The following is a 24,518-nucleotide window of genomic DNA, read 5'->3' on the forward strand; positions in this document are numbered from 1 at the left end:
ATGGTACAACCTACCATCGTCCACTCCAACACAACAATGTCGGAGACTTCAACGAAACTTGCATTAATGTTAATATAAATAAATGAAAAATATATTTCCATTTAAACATTGTAAAATGCTCATTGGACCTATTTATTTTTCTATTGGAGGCTTTGGGATATTTGCTATATCACGATACGTCATGTTAATTAAACCTGAACTGGGTGCCGTCGGTCGAAATCGGATCGTTGTTGATAGGGTCATCGCTAATTCGCTACTAACAATGAGTGTTTATACTTTATATTTATATTTGGAGGGGATGTTGAGAATACAATTCCGGTTATCGTTAGGTACAAAAATATTAAGTATTGGGTAATATTTTATCTATTAATTCTTTTTGAACATTAAATGAAAATTTCATCCACAAATTATTTATTGTGTGCACGTGTGTTCTATGTTTTATTTATTCTAACATTTCTGTTTGCGTAAAGCATTCCCTGAACCAATCTACATTGGTAAAGTACGGTGGAATTGCTTCAACCCTGTGGGGTGAAACCCACCCCGGCAGTGGGATATAAAAGGGATGGCAGCCACCATTTGGTTACTCATAAGAAATAATGTAAAACACCTACACAAAAGTCTACAGCAAAGTTTTTCTATAATTAGTTGCTGAACAGCGATTTGATATTTAACATTTAATTCTAATGAAGTAAGCCTTCAGGTATCTACTGAGTCCATAAAAGTTACTAGTTAATTGTTGTAGGTCTGAACAGCGAATTCCTTTTGTGCGATTACTGCAGTTAGGGGAAGTTCATGATAATTTAATTGTATCCTTTTATATTATTATATTATATTCAGGTATAGGTCATAAAACGCCGTTATATTTATTTTTTAAAATATAACTTATTTCTAACTAATGAAGTTTAAAGGGTTTTGATGAATCAATACAGAAAATAGTGCAAGCAATTGTGTTGCTTTAACATGACTTTATATCATTTCATGTCTCATTAATATTATGCCCGAATGATGAAGTGATTAAATATTATGATATTGTTTATAACAGCTACATTTCACGTAGGTATAAATTATTTTGCGTTTTTAATTATATGACTGTTAATAGTATACATATATATATATATATATATATATATATATATATATATATATATATATATATATATACCGATTTCTCTACTTAGGAGCATTTTATTTTTTGACTGAAATCGGTATTTCGAAATAAAAACACAAAAACTAGAATATCTCAAAAACAAATCACTATCGGCTAGGGTACTTAATGATAAAACCTATTGCAAATGAGCTCTACTTTTACCCCTCCAAGCGAATGTATCGAATTTTCAGTAACCCTGTATATGGTTTCATATAGGTGATTTAACTCTATCCCGTCAAAGATGAACATTTATAATAATTCGCCAAGTACGAATAGAACTCACACATGGAGACTTCGATACCACCAATTCTGTAACTTATTTTTATTCATTTTATTATTTTCCACAATACTTAGTTATATGACACAACAATAGATGGCGTTGGGGTGAAGATGAATGATACGTAAACAACGTATAATAAAATTAAAATAACTATATTAAAATATGTTCTATGGGTCTTATTTGTATTTATTGTAATACCACTTATAGTGGATAGTGGGCGATTTTTAAAAATTGAGAATAAAATGATTGGTCATTTATTCTCAATTTAAAAAAATGATTGGTTCTGATTTTCTAAGAAATGTCGGTAAAGTTTTCTTTTACCGACATTTCTTAGAAAATCGGAATTAAAGAAGCAAATGACATTGGTTGATATGAGTATGTTCTTAATCAAGGTAAATAAGCTTTGGGACTTTATTAACGTAGGTACGAGAAATCTCTATTTCTCAGTTTATTTTCTGAAATTTTCCTCTTGCGGCCATTGACGATAAAGAACTGCAGTTATACTTATTTTTCATATACCTATCTAATCTATTTCATCAAATGAATATTGTCGCTTAGGTCATCTTAAATACTTTGTTCTACGGTAATAATCTCTGCGATAATGTTCTATAATAATATATCTGCGCGTATATTTATAAACTTTTAACACTATTATTTCAATAAGCTTGCTTTGTTCAAAACCCATTTACCACAAATTTGGCTGTTCTAAAAATATCTTGTGTCTTCATTGCTACCTACAAGTGAGAATACACATTTTTGTAAAATAAGCAACTTTTGGGACTCCCTTGCTTATAATTTAACAGGTGGTAAGCGCGGGCGGAGGTACTAGTGAAAGCTCGTTATAATAAGGCACTGATACAGTCACAGACAAACTCGTTTCCGTTCACCGTTAATGATTGTTGATTGTAACATACTAATAGCAGACACGTTTTTTAACTTTTTTATAATTTAGTGCCTATTTGTTATAAGTTTATTTATAATATGAATACTAAGCTGTAAAATCATAAGACTACTGTCACTGTCCCTACTATTAATCTTATTTTAGGTCTAAATCTTTTTAACTGAAGTGAGTGGCTTTTCTATAGTGGATTGTCGCGAGGCGTAAGCAGGGAAAGTCCTCAAGAATTCCAGCCAGGTACCGGAAGTAGATTGTACCTATTTTAGGGTTATTATTCGTATGCTTTAAAAAAATTATTTCCTTTGTGTTTTATTGATAAATTAATTTTGTTCTCAGATCAGCGTCAACAGAACGGAAGTTCTTATCGGACTTCGTGGCCGGTGCGGAGAGCACGGCGGGCGGGCGGCTCGCGTGCTGGCTGGCGCCGCTGCCGCGCGTCGTGCCCACCAACTGCGAGATGAGGCCTCCGACGGCGCCCGTCCGACCCGCCACTAAAGTCACATTACCTGTCATCGTAAAGGACCAGTATGGAGAAATTGTCACATCTCCAGCTCTCAAAGTTGAAGTAAGGAAGAATTACCTTTTTTTTTATTTTTTCTTTTGGTTACGGGGGGGAAACCTTCAAAAGGTACCCTGTGCCGTGGGAGCGGCACGGGGTTATGTGGGATTCTTACCGTACTAAAACTCCCCCGGTGGCCGTCCTCTGCGCTGCGTAGAGGACTCCGGGATCTCCAGAGGAACGCAATCGGAGTCCTCTTAGCGCGTTGCCCCATCGGGCTCCTCCCAGGTGAGCGTGACGCTCGCCAAACCGTCTGTGTGCACAACGGAATGCGACCACACATACCGCCGTCCTTCCCGGGGTCGCTGTCCGGGCGGTTCGAGCTCCCACTCTTATGACCCGCAACCCCGGAAGCCCCTTTTAGTCGCCTCTTACGACAGGCAGGAGATACCGTAGCCCTATTCTGGTCCCGGAACTACATGGACCAAGGAAGAATTACCTAAACACTTAAAATTTGTCACTTATTTCACTAAACCGTTTGCTTAATGACCTATTGAATATTAAACCTATATAATCACCGTTATCGTTACCTAATTACCCTACCTAATTATGAACGTCTGCACAATGAGACGTGTAGTGATAACATTTTTACATGTTGTTATCATAATTCCTAAAAAGGAATAGATACTTAGATAAATGATGTTTATTAAATACCTTCCTGAAAATGATAATTGTAATTATACCATTTGGAAGAATGCAGCATACGGCCTTCGTATTGTGCGAATGTATTTAACAAAGTAGTGATTATTCCATAAATTAATCTATCACGATAATGACGTGTCGATGCTTCACGGATGTTATTGTTGCCTTTATTCAATTAACCTCGGTCTGTCGTTGGCGCTGATTCTAATTTCTTTAATCAGTTACAAAAATAGGAAGCTTGGTGTTTTACGTCTAAAATACTTTCATTTTGCTCCACACCTTTTTTATTATTATATAAAATAAATTAATTGTCACTGATACATGCGGTTCATTTAATGTTAGTAAACAAAGCCAACAAAAACTATTTCTATCCACAGAGTATGAAAGGAGGTATGGAAGCCGTTATGTTTCATTAATAAATAGTACGTGGGCGACCAAGCTTCGGTCTGTCTGTGTCTGTTTTTTAATTTAGCAAAAACATGTATTTATAGGTTGTCGTTTACCACCACGCTTTAATATCCTCCTTGTTAAATTGTGTGGTATTTTATATATATAATGAAATTGTGTGGTATTATATATATATATATATATATATATTGTACTAAGAATTAAACGAAACTCTTATTTATATTTCTTGTAAGTGAATAAACTTGTGAGCTCTCGTCTACGTGTCACACTTTTCGTGGACCCGCTTTGAGTGCCTAGATACAACCAGCAACCACTTCGCAATAAAAAAGCGACATTTAAACGTCCCTTCCATAGTTACTGGTCGAAGGTTTACTTTTAAAATATCAATATGTATGTAGATGTGGAAGTGGTGGTAATTACTAATTATGATTATTACAACTGATTTGCATTTCCTTTTGTGTTGAGGTGGTTGTACAAAGACTCGAGGACCACAGACAGAGTCGTGCGACATCCACGGACCGACGCGGCAACGTGCCCGACGTCCCCTACAATCCCGTAGTCCGCGAGACGATGACATTCAAAGCTATCACTATGATGAAGGTTAGTAAAAATAGCTTGTTTCATTTTGACATAGGTGCTACCAACTTTTTACCTGTAAGCTTTTGTGAATCGCACTGCATGACTATTTGTTGTAACCCGACATTATGAATCATAGAAAACGATATATGTATACAAACTGTAGATATCCAATATTACCATTCGTGTGGAGTTATCGCCATTTAATCGCTCCCTTGAACCGTAACTATTTGGAAACCTGGATGCTTTGGGAGACTAAGAAATCAATATGAAGAGGATCGTACTCTATGCAGTACACATATCCATATCAATAACACTCGTTAAACATATTTAGTTATAGAATGTACAGTACATTTTTCCTAAGGTAGGTATAATTCATATATTAATAGGTATATTTCATTATTTTATTCTACTTATCAATATCAATAATTTGAGGCCTTTGAAATTATGAAATTTGTTGTCAACTTAATCAACTACTCAACTACTTAGCAAAATAATAATCCTTAATTTTAAACCTACTAGTTTTTTGATGATCTTGGAACGATAGATGCACAGTGTATTATATAGATTGTGTACTTATAATACACTGTTTATACTTTCATAATTTTTGGAAATCGTGACCAATAAATAAACCAATAAATGTAATATCAATTCAAAAATACTTTATATAATCTGACCGATGATTCAGAGATTAGCGCGTTTAAACAATCTCTTCCGCTTTATAATATTAGTATAGGTTTTGCTTCTTGTTGTTTAGTCTTGGCTTTACTGCATGTTTTGTTGCCGCTTAAGTATTGCCGGTTACTCTATTTTTTAAAGAGCCATTTACTGGAAATAGCAAGGTATTATTACTCAAGCATGGGGTTTAGCTTCCGCCTTATCAGTCGAATCAATGATATGCGGCCCCCGAGCAACAGGCGCTCGGGTTTATTAATGTGTTAAATTTTATTCATAAATGTCACAAAAAACGCTTAAGAAGTTGTCACTTTAATAATAAGACAAAAAAACAATATTTGGGGGTCCCCACCAATTACTTAAACAGGGCCCGTGTAAACACGCTACGCCACTATACTCCAGGTATTCATTATTTTTTTTTAAATCACGTACGACTAGGCTCTGCGTTTATGTCACATTTGTTCTGCCTTTGTTCTCCGGATGCCCGTTGAAATTCCCAAAATATTGGCGGTTAGGTAATATAGATACAAAGCGTCCTTGCGGTACTTTAACTAATAGTAATTACTAGTTGAAGTTTTGTCCGGTTTAAGCACAAACTCAAATTCTAAAAGAAAGTCAAGTTTCTACGTTCACTTTCTCAAAAAGAATATATAATATTACAACAAAAAATCACCTTAAAAGTATCTTCCTAAGATAAATATTTATATTATTATTATAATGTTTAATTTGAACAATGTCAATATTAAAAAAAATCTGTGACTTGCTTATGATCGAATCATTGCCTACTGTAGCAAACAGCGCGGTATCCACGATCCATTTTGGTCCATATACATAGATACCTACCGAGAATTTTAACCTTACTATAAGGAATTTTAACATTGTTCGGCAATATCGATGGTATCCGTCCATTTAATTTTAGCGATTTAGCAGCATTTCATTTGAGGTCAATGTTTTTCCTCTCTAAGCTAGGTAACATTACGGGGATGTGTAAAATATAATAGCATTTAATTCTTTCTCCTTCAAAGCAACCTATTAATAAAATTGAAAAGAAGGCATTAGTGATAGAATAAGAAAAAGAAAAAAAAATATGTTGTTACGATGACAGGCTTTGAAAGCTTAAGAGCCACGTGTAATAAGCCTTTGTCTTGTAGAAGCTTTAGAATAATACGCTTCAAAAGGATACTATGCAAGCACTACTGAGTTTCCACGTAATCGATTTTGAAAAAGTGCCGTTATTAATAACCTTCACAAATGAAAGCGTGTAACATGGGTAATTCCTATTTAAATTGAATTGATTCATATATTTTTGGAATTAGATAGTAATAATGAGATATGTGTGGGAAGATGTATAGGTAGGTAACACAGGTATAGTCCACGCCAAACTTCTAGTCCGCTCTGAAGTTGTTGCGCGCAGGTTTAGTTAGCATATACTTCGTAACGCAAGGACACACTAACGCAGCTATGTTGACTAAAAATTGACTTTTTACCTTTTATTTTTACCTACGTTTTTACGAGAGTGCAAAAACGGTGACACTTTTTCTAAGGTTTTCTTTTCACAGAGAGGTCAAACCCTAACCTATGTTCTCCCAAAGTTTGTCGAGGTACTTACGGGACACCCTGTATACATCTATTACTCTACATTGCTTTCACGTGGACGCGACTATATAAGCGTGTAATTCGTAAAGGGTGGTTGTCAATACATTGCGGTTAGGTACGCCCGCGCTATTATAATTAGCAGTAAACCGCATCAAAGTGCAGTGCATCAAGGACGGAAACCATCTCTTAATTAATGATTTTCATCGTTAATGTTAAATAATTATATGGTCTGAACTTTTGCACTTTTGGGATAGCTGCTTACATAATTCGTAAAACATAACACATATAACGCGTATTATTCCATATATTACATCTTTCGTAATAGCATTTTATATTGAGTAAAAAGGGTACAAACTTTTACGGTAAAAATATTTAAGGGTCCTTAGCAATCATTTAAAATCTATACGCGCGGCTGCATGCGGGCGGAACAACGGTTCGTGCCAAATAAAATTTCACGTTCTTGTTCTCGCGCGATAATGAACATAAAGCTTAAGGTGTAAAATGTAGGTTTAAACATTTAAAAAACAAACATACAAAACATTTTCTACATTTTTATATTATAATATACAAATATAGAAAATTTACAAAGCTATAGATCAAATCCTACAAACAGGGTTTGAAATAATAGCCTCTCAACGTGGGGGTCTAAGATTCGAGCCCCAGGCATGTATTTCTAATTTTGTTACTTGCGTCATCGTCTTCAGCCCAATAATGTCACACTGCTGATCATGGGACCCATCTCGACTTGAGAGGGGTGTAGGCAATAGGTGGCCGCGCTGGCCAAGTGCGCATTGGAATACTTAACCACAAACACTTTAAAGATTGTTTTAAAAGATACTCAAGCGTGTTGACGGGGGCCTGGTATGGGACGTGTGTAGAGTGCAGTATTAAATAATTCTATAAAACACGTGAAGGACGTTAGAGATGTGATTTTTACACTTAATTTTTTTTTATCATAACAGCAGCTGTAATTTTGCAAGAATCTTATATCGACAACTTTAATTTTTTTATAACCACAATTTAATACTACCACAGTATTTTAATTTCAGCACACCATCGAACACTGTTGCGGGACCGGCGGCATGGCTTAAGTACATTTCGTAATAGCTAGCTTGCAAAGTAGAATTTGATGTATCCGTGGCAAAAATTTTTTCATCTTCACAGGCTTACCAAAACTTTTCATTCGAGGAACTACGTTATTCGAGCGGCGTGTGGGGCGGGGCCAGCGTGACGGCGAGCGCGATCGCCAGCGGCGGGCGCGTGCCTGCCGAGCGCATCTCCGTGCAGCCGCAGCCGGACGGCACCTACATCGCCACTTGGATGCCCCGTGCACCGGGATCCTATGAGTTTCGATGCTCGTTGGACAACGTATCGTCTAAACAAGTTGGTATTGTTAACGTTTGGCGTGTTTCGGAATATTTATGGATTCCTACAACTAAAACAAATATATGGCCTCATAAAACAATCAATGCTATTATTAATCCGATATGTTATAGATAACCTTGGGATTTGAGTTCGAAATAATAAAGAATTATGTAAAGAATTTGCTAAAAAAAATCGATTGTGATTGTTTTACAGGAGCTCACAATCGACGTGGTAGAAAGTCCATCCGAGGAGCAAGCGAACCGCACGCAGAGCATGGTGGCGCCGTCGGTGCCCACCAAGCTGAAGAGCTTCACGGCGCTGGACACGGCCGGCCTGCGCATCCGCGCCAGCCCCAGCCTGCAGAGCGAGGAGATCGGCTGCGTGCCACCCGGCGCTAACGTCGCATTCATTGAAGAGGTAAGCGTTATACCTGTGTCGACTTGGCTATTTTATTTTCCAACAAACATTTTAAGTTGTCCATCGTTAAAAAGGTAGACATTTTACATAATCGACTTCACCATTTTAAACAGTTAACTATAGGTACTTAATAAAAATCAGAAAAATAATCATTTGGTTTATTATCATACATATTTCTTGCTTTCTGTATATCATGTTAATGTTTTGAGGTTAAACGTTTTACAAATCCAACTCCTTTATAAACGGTCAGTCAAAAATTGGTCTCTAGGCTTTTACATATGTAACATTAATTAAAAAGTCGTATTTTTTTTTATAATATTAAAATAGGTAATGGGCGTGCAGTCCAGCTAATGGTAAGTGGCTACTACCGCGCATGAACAGCTGTAATCCACCGGAGGTCGGCTATAGATGCGTAGCTACTCCTGACTACTACTTATCACACTCTTTAAAACGGAACAGAACAGCGCTTAACTTTACTGTTATTAAGTAGAAGTAGGTGTATACGGGGTCGACCCATATTATATTTCAAATACATTTTGATCCCATCATTGCACGTAGAATTCTAAAAATACTACATATTTGAATATTTTCAGGTGGTGAACAAAGACGGTACTTGGGTCCGACTAAGTGCGGAGTCCGTACAGGCCTACACCAATGGGGCACCCATCGCCTGGTGCATGCAGTACCATCGTCCCTTCGACAGAACCCTACTGCAAAACATTGAGACCTCGCCCACTGTACGCATATACCCTGTGATATACATGTAGCACATTACATAATTACGGAATTAGTGTACATTGCCAGATGCGATAGAGGCCAAACATTCACATGTCAAAAATACATAGAATCTTCTACAGATATAGTTTATTGGTTAATCGTGGAAGTGCCATTGTGCAAAACATATGGACCTTTTATTAAATTGTTTTTTTTTTTTTTTTATTGAAAAGGAGGAAAACGAGGGGTTCAGCGGTTTTGGTGACGCACTGAGCACGGAACCGTCTTCTTGGAATGTCAATGAAGAAGACGACGGAGCATTTGGATTTGGCTCTGGAGGTAAGACCCACGTATACATTTTGTACTGGCTATTTTAATCGATGGATATTTAATGGGTCACGTTTTATATGTAGCGATTTGTATCGTAACAGCAGCAGCCGTAATATCGTTGTAATTATATCTGATGTAACTTTTACAGACTTAAGTCTTGATGAGAGACGGTTCCCGTTCGCCATTCGAAACGACAGTGAGGAGGTATTTGATTTTATTATTATAATTATTATTAATTGCGTCTAATTCACTCACTGCTGCTATAAACCAGAAAAGTAGTAGCGATAGTAATTATGTCATGCATCACACTATCTCTGAATTTGCCATTTTAAATACCATCATACTACTGTAACCGGGAATTTCTTTATATTTATGTGAGTTCGTCATGATCCTCATCTAAATTACGTTATACTTTAGCAGCCGGGCGACAGCAGCTCATCCAGCCCGTTCATGTTCGGCCTGGAGCCCAGCAAGCGAGGCCGCCTCGCTCGTTACGAATCCACTTCGGTCCCCACTCCTAGGTGAGAACACGTTACATTTATGAAACTTACAACTACTTTAATAGAAGAAATACATTTTAAGCTTAGCTAGTACTCTAAGCTTAAGATTTATTTTTTATTCTCGGATCAGTTGGAGCTAATCCTCATAAGATTGAATTACATCATTTTAGATATATATTTTTTTATATTCATATTTTTCCAAGTTGTTTATAAGGGTTATATAAATTAATAGAAATGAAAATAAAGATAACTAATTATTTGCGTAGGTAGAGGTTGTCCTTCGTCCCTTCCACATGGGTCGTCGGGGACAGACTTGTTTTGTTAATGTAATCATGGCAATTTTGAGTAATTTGTTATGACTCCCTCAGGAATCCTTACAATTTTCGATACGAAAATACGCCATTCTATTAGAAATAAACCACTATCGGTCTGGACGCTTAATTAGGGTATTTTGATGTCTGGAGGTGATTGAGTTCGTCTCTCTCCACGTGCTCGGTAATTTTTGTGTGAAGGTGAACGAGTTCAACTGTCGCCACGTGTCTGTTATTTGGGCAATTTGAGTTAGATCGTGTTTTTGTTGTTAGGCGGTTCCCGCGGCGCAGCAACGGTAATGCGGACGACTGGTGGTCGCCGGTGCGCTATCGCTCCAGCGACAACCTGCGAGACGTCAGCTCCATGCCGGAGGTATGTCTCATGATTTTAAAATAATAAAGCAGTTCTTTTGGTGGTGAGTGCCTAGCCCAGAACGTAAGTCATTTTGAAAAGGACTGGAAGTTTGTTGTTGACTAAATTAAAATTAGATGACATTTAGACTACGTGTATTAAAAACATATAGAGAAGTGAGATTTTAGAGAGAGAGAGAGAGAGAGTAGAAACCTCTTCATATAAAATTGTACCGAAATACGATTGTAATTGGTACGTTTTTTGCCAAATGATTAATCCTAGCGGGATCTTTAAAGAGTTTTGTTCACAAAGAGACAGATCTCATTCCAGTGTGACCTGATGGACGGTGAGATGTCGCTGGGCGGGCGGCTGGCGCAGGCCACGCAGACCTCGCCCGACGCTGACGATACCTTACCTATCCCACACTTCCATATTGGCCCTCCGAGGGTATGTCTACACATTTTGCACTTATGTTGGTAATTGAAAATTTCGTTCGTATCGTCAACGATAAAAATTCAAAAGTTTCTTAGGTTGTGAAGTGAGTGCATGTAAGATACTTTATATAAACTTTTAACCAAAAAATTGGGCCTGATTCATTGCTTTGGTTAATAAGATTTATAACTGGCATGGCATTGATATATTATAGAACATTGGACGTTTACATAAAAACTTAAGTTTAATTATTATTTCTAATTTTTTATTTATTTATTAACGTACCAAGCTATTATATTACGAGACAATATTGAGCATGTGTTGAGAATTTAGCATATTATCCGGATCGAACAGGATAGCAAAGATGCGTCCCGGTCGGGTCGCGAGCGCAGCCGGGCGCGGTTCCGGCGCTCGAGCTCGCCGCCGCCCGTGCCTGCGCGCGCGCCGCTCGCCGCGCCGCGCAAGTTCGCGCTCTCGCCCGCGCAGTCCGAGTGTCTGCGGGCCGTGTTCGCCTCCATGCTGCGACATGAAGGTCTGTCACACCCTCTTTGATTAAGTTTCTTAATCATTTTTAACCGACTTCAAAAAGAAGGTGGTTATCAATTCGGCCGGTATCTTTTTTTTTCTTCTATGTATGTACACGAATTACTCCGCCGTTAGTGGGCCGATTTTAATAATTCTTTTTTATTATATAGAGACGAGCTGGAAGTTGGTCCCATTTAAATATGGTTAGGATCCATCGATGGGTTCTGGAGAAAATGAGGGGAACTCCTCCACCCATGTAAATTTAACAGTCATAACTTCGCCGTTTATGAACCTATTTTAATGCCTTTAATTTCGTGTGTGTACAATTGCTACAAGTTGGTCCCATTTAAATATGATGAGGATCAGAGTGTGTTCTGGAGACAAAATATGTAACTCCTCAACCGATGGGTATAATTGAGTTTTGTTTGAAGATATTTGGTGTAGGTTTTAATGAAATTGAAAAACCAGTTTTTCATTGACTATTTAAGGGTCTGATAATGTGGCTCGGAGTCAAAATATGTAACTCCTCAACCGATGGGAATAATTGAGTTGTGTTTGAAGATATTTGGTGTAGGTTCTAATAGAATTGCAAAGCTAGTTCATCATTGATTATTTAGTTAGGTTAGGTTAGAACATATAAGACATATAATATAAACTCAGACCTTACCTTCATTAATGATCACGTTTATACAATTTAATATTTTATTAATATACATGTTAGTATGTCATCACTCAAAAGGATGAAAAAAATTTTTTTAACAAAAATTACAACTGACTTCTATGTCACTACAAAGTAAAAAATAATTGAAATAAATGTTGGTTTAGTACATATTTCTGAAGTCGTCGCTCAGTATATTTCGTTGGATAACGATGTATACAGCGTGTCTAATATAAGCGCATTAATTATAATATATCAATTTTATTGTGTAATTTTATGAAATATTAACCACATATCACATTTATCATCACATGTATGAAGAACTGGTTATTTAAGAGTCCTACGATCTTCGAAAACGGATCTATTTTTATAAATTGTTTGCTTCTAATCCATACCATTCTATCCAATAGCTATTTATCCCATTATCTGAAATAATCTTCTTTCAGGCATAGTTCCGGACGCAATAGCATGCGCGGCGTTCCTGAAGTTCCACCCGCACCTGCCCAAGTCGGGCGCGCCGGTGGTGACGCGCGGCGTGCACGACGTCGCGCCGCACCGCCCGCAGCGACACTCCGTCGAAGTGTCTAACGCTGGTGAGAAACAATGAGATACACTACACGCATATCTCTATATGATGCTATATGTCATTTACTTTATATTATTCATTTATAATGTCAAAGCAGGGCTCAGTCACGACACAGAACACTGAATAATAGTACAATATAGTTGGCAAAAGCTAGTAGTAATAAGGTCTGTTATACTCATGACTGTTAGGTGGTCTGCAATTCATTACTAACTTTATCCATTTCTAAGTAAAATATGGACTCTCTATGATGTAGTCTTTGATTCGAATTCATTATGGGCAAATGGCACGTGGTAATTATTTTGAGGTAAAATATGGTACGGTAAAGTATTTCTCTTGTGCTACCCAGGTTCATACCTGCGCATCAACCCGTCAACATTGGAATCACTGACCCGTTCAGGCACGGAGGCCAGCGCCAGCCGCGTGCGCAAGGTCGACGTCGACCCCGTCATTCGAGAGGACGAGCCGCACTCGTCGCATACCGACCCAGGTATTGTTCATATGAAATAAAATATACTCAATGCGTTATTGACGGTTTCTTTTAATCTTTGCAAAATAATTTTTTTCGTATTCTTCAGTGATTAAAAGTTGGTAACGCATAAACAATAAGTTATAATCCTATATAATCCTATATAAATATGTTTTTTCTATAGTTTCATCTGCGTCATCGTCGGTCGTGAATGTGTTACCGCCCGCACTCCGTGCACTCGTTGCCCTGTGGGATGCTCTCTACGACTCCGACCAACTGGCACCCGCTACTGATAAGTATGTCTCGTTTATATCTTATCTCGTTCCATTGATTATTGTATTACACATTATACAATTCAAATAACGATCAATAATGCTAGTTTTACGCCTATAACAATGGTCTTATACAATTTAACTATACTAATAATTATATAACACCAAAAAGCAGTGATAGCCTAATGGTTTATAAACTCGGCCTCTCGAACGAGGGATCCGAGGTTCAAATCCTAGGCACGCACCTCACCTAGGTTCTTCAAAGTTATGTGTGTATTAGAAATTAATTATCACTTGCTTAAAACGGTTAAGGAAAAGATCGTGAGGAAACCTGCATACCTGAGAGATTTATATAAAAAAAAATCAAAGGTATGTGAAGTGTACCGATACGTACTTGGCCAGCGCGGTGGACTATGGCCTAATCCTTTTCATTCTGAGAGGAGATTCGTGCCCAGCAGTGGTACAGTTATGGGTTGATGACGTCCATTAATGTTTATATATTTATTTTAATAGGTACAGAAAGGAGGTTGAAGCCAATGAAAATGAGGAAGTCAGGCCAATTAGTGGTGTTCGCAGAAAGAAGGATTCTAAACACTGGCCATCTTCAAAGACTCCTTACGCAGGTAAAGCTGGTAAAGAACTGTATAATTCTATCCCTTTAATAAGAGGATTATTTCTTGGTTAGATTAGCTCAAGGAACCATTACTTCGTGGTTTTGTAACTACAAGTAGCAGTGGAATAAATAGTAACATGTTGTGTGTAATGTATAATTGCGATGATTATTTTTCATTTAATATTAACAATGACAATGCTATGTTAAAAATTAATAGTTAATACATACCTATTATGTTGTATTTTATTTGTAACACCTTAATGATAATATTAGGCATGAGCAATAGGGTTTTTAATTTTGTATCGCGTTGTAATCGCAGTCCGTTGTGAGCTGTGTGGCGGTGCGACGGTGGCGCCGCCGCTGGCGGGGCACATGAAGCAGGCGCACCCGGGCTGCCGCGCCGCCACGTCGCGCGGCTACGACCGCGCCGGCGCCTACCGCGACTCCGACCCGCCCAGCGACGCGCCCTCCGCCGCCTGCGGACAACTGGCGCAGGGTAACAGAACTAGCTGGCTATTCCGCATTAAATAAACTAACTATTCTAAGGTTACCAAAGAAACCAAGTGTGTCATTTGACTTGTCTGATAAAATATGTTGGTATTAAAATCGAAAGTATTTACATCCAAAGTCAAATTTCTCTGAAATGATTTAATCGTCTAATGAATAGAACAATATATTTCTTATATAACTATTGACTTGAATACTGGAATATTTTATATAACCATTGAAATTTACATTTGAAAATATTTTGATGCTAAACTGAATGAAGTTAAATGTTACAACTCATGAACCATTATTTATAAATATTAAGCATAATATGCTAATTATAGCGTTAATTTTCTTACATGTATTGCAACATTCATATTATTATATGCATTACTGATGTAATTTCCTATATAAGCTTACTTTCTCATTGAGTTCTGTTTGCAATTAACGACGTTTATTTGTCCATCCGTAAGTTTTATTTGCGTGCCTAATTTCATTTCTTTTCCACGATCATCTCTGTAGACTTAATCGGTGTGAAAATCCGAGCTACGTTGTCAGCGTACCAGCTGTGGTACATTTACTGCGAGAAGTGCCGCGAGAGGTCGTTGAAGGCGACGTCCACCGCCAAGCACAAGACTGTCACCATCATCGAGGGCTCGGACAGAGACGACAATATGGATGCTGAGATCGACCACATCGTCATCCGGGACAATGCTCTGTTCCTGCTCGACCTGGCTCCACTCAATCATTCTGGTATGTTTAATTAATCGTTACACAGCAGTGGTTAATACTTATAATTATGTATATGATTTTGAATTGAAAAAAAGACTGTAATAGTCTCCATCTATTTAAGGTTGTCCGTACGGAGAAAATTAAAGTCCAACGTTACTATTATTATGTATCTTTTGTATAGCTTGACATTTTTTGATAAGTGTATATTTATTGAATAGTTTGTTTATTTTATTAATAAAATTTTTGTTAAGTGTTATTATAAGTATGTTAATTTAGATATGGGGTTGTAAAGATATTTTATGTTTAGCTTAACCATAATATGTAAGTAAGTTGATATTTGCATGTAAATAGAGTATTTATGTATTTGCACGTTTTTTTTTTAAATAAAACAACATTTTGGATTTTAAAATTTAATTTAAGTGAAGTTTTTTATTATGATATTTCCATTACTGTACTATTTAAAATTGTACGCAACCTTTTTAAATTTACTATTTTGGCTTTTTATCTTTTTTTATATGTGTAAAGATATATTTGAGACGGGAATTTTATAGAGGTATATTTTCATGTGTAAATAATATTATTATTCAAAATATATTACTTTTAATATTCAATTTAAAAATATAGATTTTATACGATTAACGGGTCTATCTTTTTAGTGTTTTTATGTGTTGTCGATTTTTTTTTTATTTAATAGGTTATTTGTTCGAGTGTTGTTAGCTGTGAAAAACTGTTAAGTTTCTTGAAGATCATCAGCTTTTTGCTAGCTGTCGAGTGCCTTCTAAAGTTTTAAATTAGTTTAATATAATATGGTGATGACGAAATGACGGTGATGTAGCGTGTATGTTGTTACCTTGTGCGCAGAGGCGATGCACATGTCGCCGTGGAGCGAGGCGGCGGGGCGCAGTCCGCCGACGCCGCCGGGCAGCGTGTGGCAGCCCGCGCCGCCGTTCCAGGTGCTGCCCGCGCTGGGCGCCGCGCCGCGCGCCGCCGCGCCGCCCGCCGAGCCCGCGCGCTACCACTCGCTCGGACGACCGCCGCCGCCGCCCGCCGACACGCCCGTAATATATGCCATTAGCTATTTAAAAGAATAACATACACAAACTGAACACTTTTATTGTTAACAAACAAAACAAAAGTAAAGGTAATCGATCGATAAATAATAGAAAAATAATGTTTATAACTGTTTCGTCTATGCTTATTTAAGTAAGAATGATGATGATGATAGTACAATTTACAAATCTAAATACAATAACAAGTATTATATGTAATATTATTTTAGTGAACTTTGTAAAATTATAAGTCCCGTTTTATGCGTGGACTATCCATAGTAAAGGTTCAAACGTGAGATTTTTTTGGTAAAAAATTATCATCTAATATGATAATCTTTCTTTCAAATGTCATTAAAAATAGTATTTTTTTCCAAATTTTGATCGTCAGATGAAATTTGAAAATAAAGAGTGATATTTACACAATTTTAATTGAACTTAATAATAAATAATTTGTTTTTGTAGAGTGAAGAGATTGCGGGTCCGTCCCGTGTGCACCGCTCGGTGTCCATGGGGCAGGCGGGCGGGCGCGACCTCGCCTCCGCAGCACTGCTCCCGCTCGCTAAATGGGAGCCCGACCCAATCGATTCATTGCCAGGTAAATACGAAAAAATACTATAAAACAAATCAGTAAAGTACGATTATATTTAAATATTTTTATATAATAAAAACTCAATTTTAAGTACGTTATACTCGTACGTATAGGACATATTTATTTTTTTCAAATTTTGGACCAAAATATTAACGAAGCTGTACTTTGTAATAAAGGTGCTGCTGGCTCATCACTTCTTGCGCAGCCTAGCTCTGCTTTGCAAAAACTAGTTGCTTGCGGGGAATGGACCAGTGAGGGCTGCACACTATCTGCCTTCGAACCTCCAACTCTGGACATCGACGCTCTTATGCGCAGCCCAGTCATGACCTTCGTGTTAGCCAGAAAAGATTTGCACGGCTATCGCCAGAAAATGGACGCTGCAGTTCGCGTAAATACTGTAAGGCAGTATGGATTTGAGGTAAATATATTATGAAAAATATATATTTTCTTTGTTTAAAGCCTGTTCTATAATATCTAAACTATATATTTTGCAACTATTTAACTGAGTGAGTGTATATTTTAGGCGCTGAATTGGTTGCTCCGCTCGTCCACGCAGCCGACATGCGTACATGACGTCATGTGGTGGTTCTGCAACACGCTTGAAAAGTACTCGCATATCATGCCACAACCGGCTACTAATGAAGATGATAACAAGGAGGTCGGTTCATTAGCAAAATTGAAATACTTTTTTACATATAACATTTTAAGTTCCTTACGTTTTTAATTGCAACGTGTACTTGTTCATATAACAATAACATATAATATTAAAATACATGTCTATAATAGCATGTTGTCCACAACTGATCTTTGGGGTTTATTACAGAATGCGGTGAACGAAGTGAACCCGCGCATCCTGCAAACCCCGTCGGCGTCGGCGATATGTCCGGGCGGCAAGGCGGCGCGCGGCGCTCGCGCGGCCTTCCACTCGTTCCTCGGCTCCATCAGCGCGCTGGCGCCGTCGCTGCCCACCGCCAGCGCCGCCGGCCTGCAGGCCGTGCGCTGCTGGGCGCTCCACTACTCGCAGCACGACCGCGCTTTCCTGCATAGGTAGTCGCCAACTAATATTTGCAATTTCGCTATAAAACATAGGCCTCGCAAAATTCTCCTTCTAACTTATTATTACTTCGGCGACACTGCGTGCTTGTGTACACTGAAACTTTTAATACATTTTTATGTGTTTTAACTTGATTTTTTACCTAATCGTTGTATACCTGTAACTCATAAATTTACTACGGTATTTTCTACTCTTACTACATGTGATTACACTATTTAACACTACTAAACAATATCTATAACCTGTTATGTGAACTGTTAACGCTGCATGGGATTAGATCACAAGTGTTCAGTGTGATCAGCAAAATCTTGTCTCATGGCGAGGACGGCGCCTACGAGGAAGGAGTGATGGGCGCTCTGCACGAGAGCTATCATAGCTACAACAATAAGGTATTCGACAGAACAAATAGAACGTTCTAACATTCAACTAATTTACATTTACTAACCGTTATATTTACTAGCAGAGTAAGTTGCATGTGTGTCTACGGAAGAAAAATATAGTTTTTTTATTATAAGTTATCGAAAAATTTTAGTTTTGACTATTATGTAATGGCAATTACATGTATGTACTTGCAGCTGCTTTTTTATATTATAAGTGAAGTTAGGATAAGAACTAAATGTTGCCACTAATGAGCTGCTTAGGACATATAAAAATGTGTAAACATGTGTGTTTAGCAGCAGAACTTTGTTTGGACTTGCCCTGACGTGACGGGTTGGTGCGACGTGGCGGTGTCGTCGCGGCAAGGCATGGCGGGCGCGCTCACCGACGGCAGCACCGAGACCTTCTGGGAGTCGGGCGACGAGGACCGCAACAAGGCCAAGTGGATCCAGATCTCGTACCCCGGCGGCTCCATCGAGGAGCGCCCGCACGTAGTGTGCGTACACATCGACAACACACGCGATACAGTGGTGAGCTAATCAACTATGTCTAATAATATTTTCGTAGTACTCCATATATTTTTTGGTTGATGTATTTCTATGTATCGAATTACTAACGGACTATACTTTTCAGAAATAATTGACTCTATAGTCTGATTCATAATTAGGTTCCAAAATGTAAACAAAGGTGTTGACCTATCAAGAAAATACGTTTCAAATAGTAATTTATTATTTTTGACGATATTAAAGTAATACAACAATAATAAAATAATCTAATTAAATTAAGATAATTCCCATTTTCTAATATTTATATTACCTCAATTCCTTTCCATACAGTAAATAATAATAAAAAACAAGGTTTATAGTAGAAAATTAAAATGTGATAATGGTAACACACTCAGAATCCATAACATTTCTTGTGCCGTCATTTTTAAGTTTCGTAGCTGATATTATTCATTTTCGTGATTGTGATCGAACTCGAATGTTTTCGCGTTTTCATAGCGCATTGTTGAATTGTATATAGTTGATAAAGCTTTCGGTTTTTTGTTGAATTTGTTACAGATTTTGTTTCTTGTTAATTTTGACAGTGACATTTCTTTGTTTACATTTTGGACACCTAATTATGAATCAGACTATAGATAATAAATTAATTTGTCATGAAAACACCAAGTAACAAACTGCTAATTAAAAGATCTCATCAATTTTATTATTAAGTAAAATTCATAGAAACAAAGATCTCGGACATTGAGTGAAAATAGATTGATGTTACTGGGACCAATGTAGGTGTAAATGTCACCGGTAAACAGGATGCATCTGGTTGCTACAGCTTTTACGGAACTACGGATTATAGAAACAAACAGAAATAAATAGCACAAAGACACAAATAGAAAAAATAATGGCACAATATTAAATGCTATGTGATGTGGAATTATGAAGTCATTTCCGTTGATTGAAAGTGTCATATTATTTTCCGTTTTAACAATGTATTTGAGCTAGAAACTTTATTTCCCAAGACAGTGTTCAGAAATGTTTAAAGATGTGTTTAAAGATCAAAATGTAATTTATTTCAGAACAAAACATTGCTGATATCGTTCCTGTTCAGCGGTGGAACAAGTGAATTGTTCCACATGCAAGACTTGGAAGTGGATACTAAATCGGCTACATGGCTCTGCTACACTTTGCCAAGTAAGCTACCTTTCATATACTTAGATTGTTTGAGTTCCACATTTTTGAAGAGGATGGTAATTAATTCTTTTAACGAGAAATATATTTGTAGTAATGTTAATTTTTTTCTTCTGAAGCTTGTGCAGTGCACTCTTCACGGTTGGTGAAAGTCTAGACTTAGTCTACTGCACTACACAGTTCTATGCGGATCGGTGGATGGAAGTACATGTTACTGAGCAATTCTGTTTGTTGTCGGCCGTCAGGGATGCCGAGCACGTCGGTGCGCGTGCGGTGCGAGATGCGCGGCCCGGAGGCGGCGGTGCGCGTGCGGCAGGTGCGCGTGCTGAGCGCGCCCGCGCCCTCGCCCGCCGCCGCCGCCGCCGCGCCGCCGCTGCACGCCCTCGTCGAGCGCGACACGCTCAGGGTGTTCCGCCTGCTTACGTCGCAGGTACCACTTGAAATTTTTATCACTTGACTATTCAAATATTATTTCATATCATAATCAATACCCTTTTATAAAACTTAAACAATCATGTGAAGGATGTTTTCCTTCACATTCCTTCACATTTTCCAGGTACGACAGATATTATAGTATTGTATATGCGATATTTTAATCACTAATCAGTATTATAAATAGTGCAATAATATATAAATGTCTTTTTATACGATTCAAATTTATCAGGTATTCGGCAAGTTGCTGGAATGGGAAGAGTGTGGTAGTGAGGCTGGCGAAGCTATCGCCGCGGAGGAGACGGTGGGGGACGACAGTGACTTACGCGAACATGTCGTTGGAATACTGTTCGCTGGACACAAGCTCACATCACTGCAATGTCAGGTACGTAATAATAATGATAGGAATTATTATGATATTCTATTTTTAGGGACTGTATTTTGTTACTGGAAATACTTTTTGAAAGTGAATACTGTGTTTAATTATAAGTTCCACTAAGGTGTTGACGGTATTTTACAAAAGTTATTTTAAAATTGCGCAAACTCGCAGGTGATGTCACACATCGTGATCTCGATCGGTTGCGAAGCGGCGCGCGTGCGCGACGACTGGGAGACGGCGCTGCTGTGCGCGGAGAGCGCGGTGCGCGGCGACCCCGACGAGCCGCCGCGCGCGCACCACCACCAGCAGGACAACTTCTGCTTCGAGATGCTCTCGATGGTAACTCGCTTCACCTTAACTAACCGTATCGAATCTACAACGCATATAAGCTATCAGTACACTATTCATATAAAAGGTCAAACTCACAATCTTTTTTTTGTAATTTAGGAGTCGCTAACTAGCATGCAGTCCACCTGATTGTTAGTGCCGCCCTCAGGCGGTGAATCAGGTCAATTAACTCCAGATAAGATTAAATAACTATCTGTGATTGGCCACAGATGCACCTAAATAAGCTGGAATGCCTGTGATAAATATGTCCCCCTTACCACATCCTGCAAACCAAAACACAGCTGTGGCCAACATTGCTGTTATTAAGCAGAAATAGGCGTGGCGTCTATCGGAGTCGAACCACAGAGGCTTCTACCATCTTTGGATTTATTATGTTGGCTCGAAAATTTACTACCAATATGCGTATGAAATATTTTTCGTACTAGTAAAACTACGAGGGTGACTTAAACTCGTGCTTTTCATTGCAATATTGAGATAAAGGTAATATAGACAATAAATATAAAAAGATGCGAAAAGCGGGGGCGGGGCTATAAAGACATTTATGTTGTGTACAGATAAAGAAACCAAATAGCTTTGTTAATGTTATTCCACACATAACTTTGAAAATTCAAATGAAAATGTGTACAGGTAACAAAAATGTCAACAAGATATACCCAGTTTCGTTTTAATTTTAATCTATTGAAAGTTCTTTTTTTGTAATAATTTATAACATTCAAATTGAATTGTTGGTTTAAAAGTGTGACAACGTTCTTATACATTGCTAATATTTATTTGTTTGTCACAGTTGCTAGCTTTGAGCGGAAGTGTGGCAGGCCGAGCTCATCTCGCCCAGCGCACTGAACTGCTCCCGGATTTATTGGCCCTGTTACACACGGGAAGCGAACGTGTGCAGCGACAGGTAACGTTATTGTTTAATGTTTAGGTTTTTAAAAAATAGAAAGAAACACGATATTTGTTGTAGTTTAAATGATTTTGAGGTTACTGTATAACTTTTATACGTAACTTTAAATGTTAGCAGTCATGTTAGGATGATTAATTATTTTATTATTGTTAAAAATACTGAATCTTAAATAAGATTGATTTATAACTGTAAAGTCTGCACCTTGGTTCTTTATATCAAACTTCTCCTTTACCTAGGTTTTCCTAGTAACTACTACTAAGAGTTGTATTGTTTCAGGTCATATCATTACTTCGCCGGATTATCATTGAAATATCGCCGCAGAAGATGCTCGCGGCCCTGAACTACGGAAATGATTTTGAAATAAGGTACAGTATTTTCGTGTTAAGAGAACTTTTAACATTATTATATAATAACAAAATATATTGTGATGATGATTGCAATTTTATTTGAATTAGTATAAATTCAGAAAAATCTTGAGCATATACTTCAACATCAAGTATTATTGAATAAGTATAATTTTATATTTGAAAAGTAATTAATTATAACTTTATAAGTATGAAATGTTATCTTATTGTGTGGTTTTCCAGGGTGACTTTGATAGATCACCTAGTGTGCTTCCTGGGCAAGGCCATCACCGTGCAGGTGAAGGTGAAGGGCGCCGGCGGCTCCACCAGCTCGGGCTCCATCACGATGGGCAGCACGGTGACGCCCGCGCCGCCCGCCACCTGGTTCATGCGCGGGGAGACACTCAAGCAACACTCCCATCTCGTGTCCAAGCTTCTGCTCGATATGGCAGAGGTATGTTATGACAGTATGTTTTCTACTTTGGTCGTGTATACGAACTAACAGTGATTGTGCTGGTTATAAAAAATAATATCAAAACACAAAGTGCAAACGCTGAGTGAGAATACTTGAATTGATACAAGAGGGGAATGCAAAATAATATGAGGCTGTTAGAACCAGAGAAAAGTAAAAGTGTATAGTCCGCTCTGAAGTCGTTCCGAGGAGGTGTAGTCATACAATTTACTATGGCGACGCGATTCATTTCTATATTCAGAGCGGACTAGCAGTTTTACTGGGACTATGCAACAATTTTAATTACGAAAATACAGATAGGTCAAAAATCATTAAAATGCAGTTAGACCACTCTTGTTCTAGCACCCTCATATAATGGATTGAGTGTTATAATATATATATGTACTTTATTGAAATTAAGCAAAGCAATGCCTGACTCGTGTGTGTTTCCAGGACAAGATGACGCCAGCTTGGGGCGCGGAGACGCGCGCGTCGCTCGCGCAGTACGTGGCGGCGATCGCGCAGACGCCCGACGGCGACCGCCAGCCGGCGCGCTGCCTCGCCACGCCCACCGTCTGGATGGCGCTCGCCGCGCTCTGCGTGTGCGAGCAGACCCACATCGACCTGTGGGTGTTCGCTCTTTCACGTTGTCGTTTGCTTATGAGACTTTACATACAGTGGACATATACTATTTCTTGTTATTACATCATCATATTAGTACGGGTCAACCTAGTCACTCTGTATATATTAATATTTTGTAACCTTTATTGCCTTCAACATTTACAATGGTGAAATTCTTTTATTCCAGTATCAATAGTGCGAGTGAAGCTCGCAAATGTAAAATTGAAGCAGCTACAGCAGCATCTGCGTCAGCTGGAGCTGTGGGGGGCGCTGTGGCGCGTGGATCGTCCGGTTTAAGTGAAGCTGCTTGTATACCCGCCGGTAGCGCGGGGCCATCTCGGTCGAGCATGTCTTTTGAAAGCGTAGCTGGCCCATCCACAGCCTCCTGTTCGAAGGATATGCCTGAATTACCTACGGTTGGGCCATCACGACCTATCAAACGCAAACCTTACAGAACCGTAACTTTGGCCGAAGTTGTCGTTGAAAAGCCACCAATAAAGCCACCAACAATCGTCCCGGCGCCTACGAGTGCTACAGATGGTGCGAAGGCTCAGAGTGATGCATTAGAGGGGGAAGCGAGCGCGGTAGCGGTGCGTCGCATGTGCGTCAACCATGACGATGGCTCCACTTGCGCTGTCATAGATTGCCGTACTTGCGGTCCCTTGTGTACTGAGTGCGACCGATTCTTACATCTAAGCCGTGTCTCTAAGAGCCATCAAAGACAGGTTTGTATAACTTTATCTGTGTCTT

At 38.4% G+C, this 24,518-nt stretch overlaps 1 protein-coding gene across 1 annotated transcript in view; it reads left to right on the top strand.

Moving 5' to 3' along the window:
• hiw (MYC binding protein highwire) overlaps positions 1-24,518 on the top strand; it is a 95,429-nt gene that overhangs the window by 59,962 nt on the left and 10,949 nt on the right. Inside the window, exons 35-67 of the mRNA XM_073075192.1 lie at positions 2,662-2,890; positions 4,400-4,534; positions 7,946-8,164; positions 8,360-8,563; positions 9,157-9,300; positions 9,511-9,616; positions 9,756-9,811; positions 10,025-10,128; positions 10,692-10,791; positions 11,089-11,217; positions 11,557-11,734; positions 12,832-12,978; positions 13,318-13,458; positions 13,622-13,733; positions 14,223-14,332; positions 14,642-14,818; positions 15,367-15,561; positions 16,402-16,598; positions 17,061-17,184; positions 17,355-17,596; positions 17,702-17,836; positions 18,002-18,225; positions 18,510-18,621; positions 18,907-19,140; positions 20,181-20,295; positions 20,538-20,722; positions 20,957-21,109; positions 21,275-21,442; positions 22,236-22,349; positions 22,629-22,717; positions 22,940-23,150; positions 23,601-23,773; positions 23,956-24,493. Of these exons, the coding sequence (XP_072931293.1) occupies positions 2,662-2,890; positions 4,400-4,534; positions 7,946-8,164; positions 8,360-8,563; positions 9,157-9,300; positions 9,511-9,616; positions 9,756-9,811; positions 10,025-10,128; positions 10,692-10,791; positions 11,089-11,217; positions 11,557-11,734; positions 12,832-12,978; positions 13,318-13,458; positions 13,622-13,733; positions 14,223-14,332; positions 14,642-14,818; positions 15,367-15,561; positions 16,402-16,598; positions 17,061-17,184; positions 17,355-17,596; positions 17,702-17,836; positions 18,002-18,225; positions 18,510-18,621; positions 18,907-19,140; positions 20,181-20,295; positions 20,538-20,722; positions 20,957-21,109; positions 21,275-21,442; positions 22,236-22,349; positions 22,629-22,717; positions 22,940-23,150; positions 23,601-23,773; positions 23,956-24,493 (5,500 nt within the window). The remainder of the gene's footprint in view (positions 1-2,661; positions 2,891-4,399; positions 4,535-7,945; positions 8,165-8,359; positions 8,564-9,156; positions 9,301-9,510; positions 9,617-9,755; positions 9,812-10,024; positions 10,129-10,691; positions 10,792-11,088; positions 11,218-11,556; positions 11,735-12,831; positions 12,979-13,317; positions 13,459-13,621; positions 13,734-14,222; positions 14,333-14,641; positions 14,819-15,366; positions 15,562-16,401; positions 16,599-17,060; positions 17,185-17,354; positions 17,597-17,701; positions 17,837-18,001; positions 18,226-18,509; positions 18,622-18,906; positions 19,141-20,180; positions 20,296-20,537; positions 20,723-20,956; positions 21,110-21,274; positions 21,443-22,235; positions 22,350-22,628; positions 22,718-22,939; positions 23,151-23,600; positions 23,774-23,955; positions 24,494-24,518) is intronic.

This window comes from Epargyreus clarus, unplaced genomic scaffold (assembly GCF_041222505.1).
Source record: "Epargyreus clarus isolate Ecla_fem2 unplaced genomic scaffold, WU_Ecla_fem_2.2 ptg000007l, whole genome shotgun sequence".
NCBI classification, from domain to species: domain Eukaryota; kingdom Metazoa; phylum Arthropoda; class Insecta; order Lepidoptera; family Hesperiidae; genus Epargyreus; species Epargyreus clarus.